The following is an 8,695-nucleotide window of genomic DNA, read 5'->3' as shown; positions in this document are numbered from 1 at the left end:
TAGATCAGTCACGACTCCACTGGAGGTCCTTTGAATCAGGATCACTGGAGTGGGTTCAGATACTGGTATTTTGAACAAGTTCTCTGGATGATTTTATTTTATTTTTTATAGATTTTATTTTAAAGTAATCTCTATATGCAAAGTGAAACTGAACTTACAACCCTGACGTTAAGAGTCCCAAGCTCCACCGACAGGGACAGGGAGGCCCCCTCTAGATCATTTTAATATGCAGTCAGTATAGCCTACCACGAGGCTAAATTGCAGTTGAGTAACTTTGGTCTTACCAACAACTGATTTATTTTCTCTTTGCTGGTTCAACAAATAATAAGAATTTTCCAATATTATTCTTTATTAGCTGCCACTTTAAAAAAATGTTTATTTTTGGGGGGGGGCAGAGAGAGAGGGACAGGGGATCTGAAGCACTCTGTGCTATTAGCTGCCATTTGACTGAGTATTTACTATGTGCCAGGCACAGTGCCAAATATTCTTTTGTGCCGTATCTCATCTAATTGTCATAGCTAGGTGTATTTCCAAATCACTTGCCCAGTTAACTGTCCCTTTCCAGGACCCAAGAACTTACCCACTGCACCACACGCTTCTCTCCTCTAAGTCACTCCAGATAGGGAACTGTTGGAAACACAAAAGTCTCTTAGCAGTTATATACAAACGCTATCTGGAAAGGGCAACTGAGGACCCAAATGACACAAGAACAAGTATGGAGGATACCAGGAAGTGACACTGTAGGGCAGACCAGGAGATTCAAAATCTCTTTCGCTGGTCCCCCCAACACCGCCTCCAGCCTTTAACCACCCCTACTTAGCCTCACTTTTAAAGCTCACTGGTCCACGATGGCCAATTATAGGGTTAGAATAACCTTTAAATACACAGGGTCAAAAACACCAGTCCAGATATTTCCCAAATCCGAAGCTGCAGCTGAGGGGTTCGGTCATTACTGGAGATAGGGAAAAGCCTTCTCGAGCCTTCCGCATCAGCCCACCGACTCAACGATATGGGAGCAAATGCCCGGGGTACGGTGGGTTGCCTGGTTCTGTGTCCTCACAGCCTTAGGAGGGAGACCTCGCAGCAAACCGCCAGACGTGGGACGCGTGGCTGGAGGCCCCTCATTCCGTACCAGCCAGAGGGGAGGGCCGGGTGAGCGCCTGCGGGGCCAACCGTGTTTGCCGCCCTTCAGGATCCCGGGGCAGGACCGCAGGCGTGGGTCGTTCCGTGCCTCACCCTGAAGCAAGGGCGCGACCGCAACTGGGGAAAGGAGCCTGCTCGACCCTAGTGCACACACCCTGATTTAACTAAAGACACTGAAGCGGGGACCTGGGCTTATGGGGGGAATGGCTGCCGGCTCACCCCAAGACGGAGCGCAGCTGGCCGGGGAATTCTATTCCAGAGGATCCCTAGGGCAGTCCGCACTGGTTGCCACGGCAACCCCACGCTCTTGGCGGAGCCGGCGCGCGCCGCGGGGCTCAGCCACTACCGGAAGTGACGTATTTCACCTGCCGTGCAAGGGTGGGGTGGGACGGGGGTGCGGAGGTGCAGCCGCCGCCAGCCAGTCGGGAGCGCGCAAGGCGCAGGGTGACTGAGACCCCGGGTGAGAGCCGCCTACCTTCAGTCACCGCCCACGGCCGGGCCGCCACCATGGCGCTTCTGCTGCGATTCGTCGTCTTGTGGGGAGTCGCGGGTGAGTGGGGGGCAATTCAGTTCCTAGGGTTCCTTTTGCCGGCACCGCCCTGGGGCGCTCGCTGCCTGCGGCCACCCGGGAACAATGAGGCGTGGGGGAGGGGACGGGTGCGGTTTGGGGGCGCTGCGGCAGTGGTGGCCGTGCGGGAGGTATCAAAATGGGGTGGTTTGCGGAGCCGGGCGTGCGAGCCGGGAAGGTGGAATGGCTCGGAATAGAGCCATGCAGGGGCATGAAGTGTCCGGGGGGAGTTGGAGATGGTGGGGACCGAGCCCCGAGATGAGGGGCGGCGGTACAGGGGCTCCTCGGGCGCGGGTGGTGGGCGCGGCGTGCCGGATGCGCCTGGCGTCTCTCCCAGACCATTCTTTGCTGAGGGTGCAAGCTTTGCTTTATTCGCGCTTGCCTTTTCCCTTGTTAGCCGCGGTGTTGTGTCCGTCCAGGGTTACTCGATTTCCAAAGCCTTGGGCTGCGAGTTTGCAGGTGTTGAGCAGTCCAAACGGGGAGGCTGAATTACAAACGCCATGATTCAATAGACACCGAGCTTTTCAGTGCCTCAAATCGGCCAGGCTACCTCTAGGAAAGAGGCGCTGAACGAACAGTAGCCTGAGCCTTCTTGGTCTGGTAGAAGAGGAGAGCCCAAGCACGAGCTGTTACCTAGAAGGTAACTCGACGAAGTAGACCGTGGAAAATCAAAAGTAGATTCCAGCAAAAAAAAAAAAAAAAAAAAAAAAAAAAAAAATGCGGTTTTGGTTTCCGCAGTCCCGGCGCAAAGTGCAAAGGAGACATTCGTAACCTCGGTTTGAATTTGTGATGAGTTAATTCATTTTGAAGATAAGAGGGGATGACTTGTACGGGGCACTTCTTAAAGGATTCGCCAAGTACATTTTTCGACTGCGTCTTTCTCGGGAGGGGAAAAAAGGCATTTAAAAAATGCGTGGACTATTAGAAGGCACAATCATTTGACACTTTAAGTGATCTGTTTTCATGTCAGTGTTTTAACTACCTGATCTTGTTTGTCAGGGTAAACACTTGTATTTTAGAACCAAATTGTTAATTAAAGGAAAAAAAAAAAATCCATAGGTGGGACTCTGGAGACACATTCGTGTAGCTTCTGGAAGGATTTTTTTTTTTTTTTTTTTTTGAGCCCGGAAGGATCGGGTGGCCCTTTCTGTTGGGATGGCTCTCCGTTTCTTGTTGAAATGTTAATTCCATTGTTGGATGCCACATCTGTGAGCATTACTCATGGGATCAACATTCTATTACCAAGTCTAATCTTCAGACTATAGCACCACCTCCACCTTTTTGATACATATCATTTAGACTTGGGTGAAATTTCCAAAGTAAAGCTTCTGGAAAAGATGAAGGGTCAGTAACCAGTTTACTTGGTACATTCCCATCTTTGTTTTGTCAAGGACTAAGCTGAAGTTGAAGTGGAGAACACATGTTCTCTATGGGAAGAATATTTTAGGCTACATTTAGAGCAGAAAAGTGGAATAACATAAACAATGTAGAGGATTTAAAAAATTTTTTTTTAATGTTTATTTATTTTTGAGAGAGACAGAGATAGAGTGCGAGCTGGGGAAGGGCAGAGAGAGGAGGAGACAGAATCTGAAGCAGGCTCCAGGCTGTCAGCGCAGGGCCCGAGGTGGGACTCGAACTCACAAATTTAGGAGATCATGACTGAGCCCACATTGGCCGCTTAACCGACTGAGTCACCCAGGCACCCTGAAGAGGATTCTGTTTTTCACCCCCTGGGATGTCCAACTAATTGTCTGGATTTCATTTTTTCTGGGTGCCTCACTTTGTTAGGCACAATGAGCTTCTCATTAAAGGACTATTGCCCTTAGCTTAACAAGACAACTATTTTTAGTTCCAATTTCCCAGCTTAGGGAACAACTCAAAAACTATGTAACTGATGTATGGCTTCCAGTATTTCTTGAGATACTCTTTGCCATTTTAGAAGTCCGTTGCTATGAATTCAGTTTGGGTGGTAACATGATTGGCTTCTACATTTGGCAAAACAGAGTGGAGGAGGCTTACAGATTAAAAATTGCAGTGCTATTTTTCTTCTAGGTTTGTCTCCATATGGGTTGTAAAGCGTTTTGTGGTATCTTCTGGTTGCTAGTGGAAGTCCTTTTGATGCATTTTATTACCCACCCAGCAGCAAGTCATACTACCTAAGTCACACTAATAATAGTGGCAGTGGTAGCATAGCTGTAGCAATCGTAGTAAAATTAAAGCCTTGATTGAGCAGTTGTTAAATGCCAGACACTGTTAAGGGCTTTACATATACTCCATCTACCTAGTAACCCTCGAGGGTGTGTATTACAATGATCCCTATTGTACATGTGAGGAAACTGAGGCATAGAATAGTTATATAACTTAATTTGCCAAGGTCACAAACTTCCTCTTTAATCCTTGCTCTTACCACCATGTTATTTTGCCTCTTTCCTCTTTGATTACCTCTGATTGACATCCTAAATTTTTCTCACTGGTTATCTGTCATGTAATAAGAACCTGCTGTGTGCCAAATACTGAAGTCTTCTGTTATTAGCCCTTTACTTTTTTGATTTTAGTTGAATGCTTCCTGGCACCATTATGAAGACACGGGGAGTCAGGGCTTAGTGTTGTAAAACTGATGTGGCTCATGTACCAGCAGCATCAGCATCACCTGGGGATCTTGTTAAAGTTTGGGGAGCTGCTGTTTCTCACACTGTCAGCATGAGTGAAAATAAAATTACTTGTCTACCTACCACTTGTTAGTCATTTGATGGCTGCAGGCCCCTGTCCTTTCTGTGTGCCTCAGTTGCTTTATGTGTCAATAGTAGGGATCCTACCACCGCAGAGTTGTTGAAGAGCAAAGTGAAATGTTTATCATTTTGCTTCCGGAAGTCTTCCTTTGCATAAAATATATGAAGATTAAGTGGGAACTTTATCTCCTCTATATATGTCTCTTACTGTTCACATTTTGGCCGTTATACCAACCACCTAAAAAAAGTCACCCCTCCTCTGAGGCAAGCCACGTTAGATTGGCTCCTTACCCTGCTCGTTGCGGGGTGTCCGTCAGTCACTCAGTTTATCTCATTGCACTAGGTCAGAGGGCAGGGGCATGACCTGTGTTCTTGTTACAGTCCCAGTGTTAGTTAGCTTGTGGTATGTGGCAAATAGCAAATGTTCAGCGATATTGTGTGGCTAAAAGTTTGCAGCTTTTTTACCACTACGCCTGTGTATATGACGTAGCTCTCATCGGTTCCATGGTTCCATCTCTCTCTCTCTCTCTCTCTCTCTCTCTCTCCCTCTCCCTCTCCCTTCTCATCAAATAAAGATGGTCCTTCTAGTGATCGTTCCAGTAGCCTTGTCTCATTCAGTTGTTAGTCTAAAGTTAAGCTTCTGCTTTATCTTTGATCTCATTGTTCTGTTCCACTTTAGTTGCCAAAGGTAACAATCACCGTGTTCCAAATCCGCTTATCTTTTGGAACTTCTTTTTGGTTCTTTCCCACCCTGTTAACTTGCTCTTCATTGACTTCTACAGAAGGTCCCTAAAATGTCAACCTTACCCAAGATTTGGCCCATAGTCCTCTTCTTTCAATCTTAGACCTGGGTGACCTCATCTACCCATTACTGTAATCTCCAAACAGTTGCTAATGACTTAAAAATAGTGCCAGCTCAGCCTACCTCTCCTTTGAATTCTGGGCCACTGTTTCCAACTGCTTAACATTCACATTCCATCCGAATGCACTTTAGTACCTTACACTGTGCAAGTCTGGAGCCGAACTCATCCGTTAATTAATTGATTACATGATCCAATCATTCAAATATTTATGGCCTACTATGTACTGTGCCTGTACTAGGCGCCCTTACAGTAGTAGGTGCAAAGGTTTGATAGGACATTCCCAGCAGATGGTACAGCTTTTGCAAAGTCATGGAGTTCTGAAAGGATATAATGTATTGTGGGAGGTGAGAAATTCAGTGCATTAGAGCATCTAACCAGCACTTCTCAAAGTTTTGATGTGCGCCTGAGTCTTTCTTATAAGAAAATATGGGGTGAGGCCTGAGATTTTGCCTTTTAACCAGTGACCACACTGTGGGTGGGTGAAGATCTAAGGCTGTGCCAGGAGCTTAGTAGATGAAGATGATGGACAGCTGTCAAGTGCTGCCACCCTCCTTGGTGGTACAAAGAAACTTGTGAAGGCATTAAAAAAGTGAGATTATACACTGAGATTATTCTCTTGAATGATGAACCTGGAGGCAGTTCTGGAGGCAGAACCAATAGATCTGATACAGGAAGCTATCTGGGATGATCTACATATAAGCAGTCCCTGTTAAAAAAAACAAAAACACAAGAGTTGTGTTGGGCTTCCTCTGGTGTGAAAAGTTTTAAGGGAAATGCAGTGAAACCTGATACCTGGTTGGTTGCAAGAAAAAGTTGGAGAGAAGCAGTAAGATTTCTGGCTTTGGGAGGATGGTGAAGTCACTAACCAACAGAGGGTAAAGAAAAAAGGAGCAAGTTTTAGGGGAAATGACCAATGAGCTTAAGTTTAGACAGGTGATATTTGAGGAGCCCGAAGGGAATGGAGGTAAAAAATACCTATTAGGAAGATTGAAACAAAGGACTGGATCTCAGGAAAGACAAAGTTTGGTGATAGAGAATTGAGAATCACCACTGATAGGTGGCATCTGGGTAAGGTTAACCAGGAAAAGCTGGTAGGACTAGGAGAGATGGTGAAATGTGACACTGGAGAGCATCAACATCTAATAAGTAAACAGAGGGTGAATAATAAGGAGTGATGCGGGGGGGGGGGGGGCATGTAGGAGAACTATGGGATGAGGGTATCCCAGAAACTGATGCAGAAATGAGGCCAGTGGGTCTTACCGTTGGGAGATTATTGGCGACATTCAGGAAGTTCTTGATTCCATAAGGAGGACAGTTTTCTGTAGGGGATAGAGTACAGCTGGATTTTCATATATTAAGGAGCGGGCATCAGGTAAGTAAAGAATGAAAAACACGCTTAGCGTTTGCAGTTGTCTTGACAGTGAAACATTGCACATATGACCTTCATTCCAAGGGACAGTAGCAGACCCAGGGGATGAGGTAGAAGCCAGCAGCTAAGGACTCCCTTACCTTCCAGCCACCCAGACTTAGAACCTTGTTCCTTATTTTCCCTTGTGCACCATTTCTTCCTTGTACCTTAAATATTGGGGTTCCTCAGTTTATGGCTTCAGTTAGCGTTTATGTCTTGACAGCTTCCAATCTATTTCTAGTCTGTCACCCAAGCTTTTTCCCCTCATTTGAAACCACCCACTTGACATCCCTGCTTCGACTTTCTGCAGGTGCCTCCAATTGAACCTGTCTACATAACGACTGTTCCCTCTCCCATTAAGTGGCTTTTTCAGCTAGCAAAATACCCAGGCAGAAATCTGGGTACCTGACTGACTCTTCCTGTTCTCTCATCTGCTTACATCCAGTCACTTTCTAAGTCACTTGTATCCCTCCAGCCACTACTCGTAGTCCAGGTTATCACCTCTTAAGATGGTTGAAATAGCTTCGTTGGCCTTCGATTAAGTGAATTTTTCCCTACTCCAAGCACATTACATTACTGGAGTGTGTTCTAATGTTTGTCAGGTGGGCCTTTATTGTAATTGTTTTTCCTGACCAGACTGTACATTTCATGATGTCAAGGATTGTCTGTTGATTCCATATTTTGTTCCCAGTGTATGCACAGCCCATGCTAATTAAATGGGAAAATGTTCTAGACAGGAATTGATGTTTGTTGGCTTGTGGAAAAAGACCTGGAGGGAAAGAGCATTTGAAGATCGAGAGTATGTTCCTCACAGAAGAGGTGAGCAGGGCTGGGCTCCATACCCTGCACAGGCAAGCTGTGTGTGTCCGTTTTACCCTGTGCTCGGTAATGGAGTGAATTTGTGTTAACACCGTCTCATTGTAATCTCCTGTTGCAGCCTGTTCTCCCAATCATGTTGTTTCTACCTTTCCTCTGTTTTATACAAATCATTATCAGGTGTAATTAAATAAAGGCAAGAATTGATAGTGGGAACGTTTGGTTCATTTATTTGGTGGCCAGCAAGAAATGGATAAAGTAACTAGCCCATGGGGTGCCTGGATGGCTTAGCCAGTTGAGTAATTGACTTCAGCTCAGGTCATGATCTTGCCATTCATGAGTTTGACCCCACATCAGGCTTGCTGCTGTCACCCTGTCAGTGCAGACCCTACTTCGGATTCTCTCTCCCCCTCTCTTTCTGCCCCTCCCCCACTCATGCACGCACACACTCAAAAAATAAATAAAACATTAAAAAATACATTTGTAAAATGATAAAGTAACCCAGAACATAATTAAAAATTCTGTAATTAAAAAGAACTTATGGCTTTATCCTGCTGTTTTTCATCTAATATATTTTTAAGAAAACAAATCTAATATTCTAGAATAATTGTTACATTGGTGTTGGAATTAGACTGGTTTCTGTTAGGAGTGTGGTGCGAAATATAAGTAAAAAGCAACAACCTTTTCTAGTGGTGGTTCCCTACTCATTTTCTACTCCACATTTGGGGAGGGGGGTGCTGAAATGACAAACAGTGGAATGTGAAGGGGTTGGAAAACATCACGCCTGGCATGGTGAAGTGAGCTGTTGGGGGAGCTGGTTTGGAGTTCATGGTTTGGCGATCTCTTTGGGGGTCTATTATTGGTATTGCTTTGTAAGTTGTTCAGTCTCTTGAATCCATTACGGTCTCTGTAAAAATGCAAAGAAAGCTGAAAATGTTTCTACATTCACTGGTGAAATGGTGACTTAAAGAGACAATTTCTCTTTTGTGCTTTTCCACAGGCCTTTTCTGTCACCTTTCTTCCCTCACCTCATTGACTCACTCTTCCTGGTTTCTAATAAAGAGTTAGCCAATTAGAGTTTAAGCATTAAAGGCCTTAACTTGACTCAGCATTATTTGCAATTTTAATTAGCAGTGTGCTGTAGAAGAAAAGACTGTGGTCTGCCCTG

The 8,695-nt window shown here is 45.4% G+C and overlaps 1 protein-coding gene across 3 annotated transcripts in view; it reads left to right on the top strand.

Annotated features, from left to right (window-relative positions):
- The first annotated feature begins 1,521 nt into the window (after positions 1-1,521).
- The window catches only part of CXADR (CXADR Ig-like cell adhesion molecule), a 56,502-nt gene continuing 49,328 nt past the window's right edge, over positions 1,522-8,695 (top strand). Inside the window, exon 1 of one of the 3 annotated variants that reach the window (XM_019467764.2) lies at positions 1,522-1,693. In XM_019467764.2, the coding sequence (XP_019323309.1) occupies positions 1,651-1,693 (43 nt within the window). In that variant the 5' untranslated portion in view covers positions 1,522-1,650. Of the gene's footprint in view, positions 1,694-7,412; positions 7,531-8,695 lie in introns of those variants that run through there. The other 2 variants (XM_019467761.2, XM_019467763.2) reach the window with 2 other exon arrangements.

The sequence above is a fragment of the Panthera pardus genome, unplaced genomic scaffold, assembly GCF_024362965.1.
Source record: "Panthera pardus isolate Hobbes unplaced genomic scaffold, ASM2436296v1 HiC_scaffold_16, whole genome shotgun sequence".
Taxonomy (NCBI): domain Eukaryota; kingdom Metazoa; phylum Chordata; class Mammalia; order Carnivora; family Felidae; genus Panthera; species Panthera pardus.
Note: the sequence above shows the minus strand (reverse complement) of the source record. Positions and strands in the feature narration are given on the sequence as shown.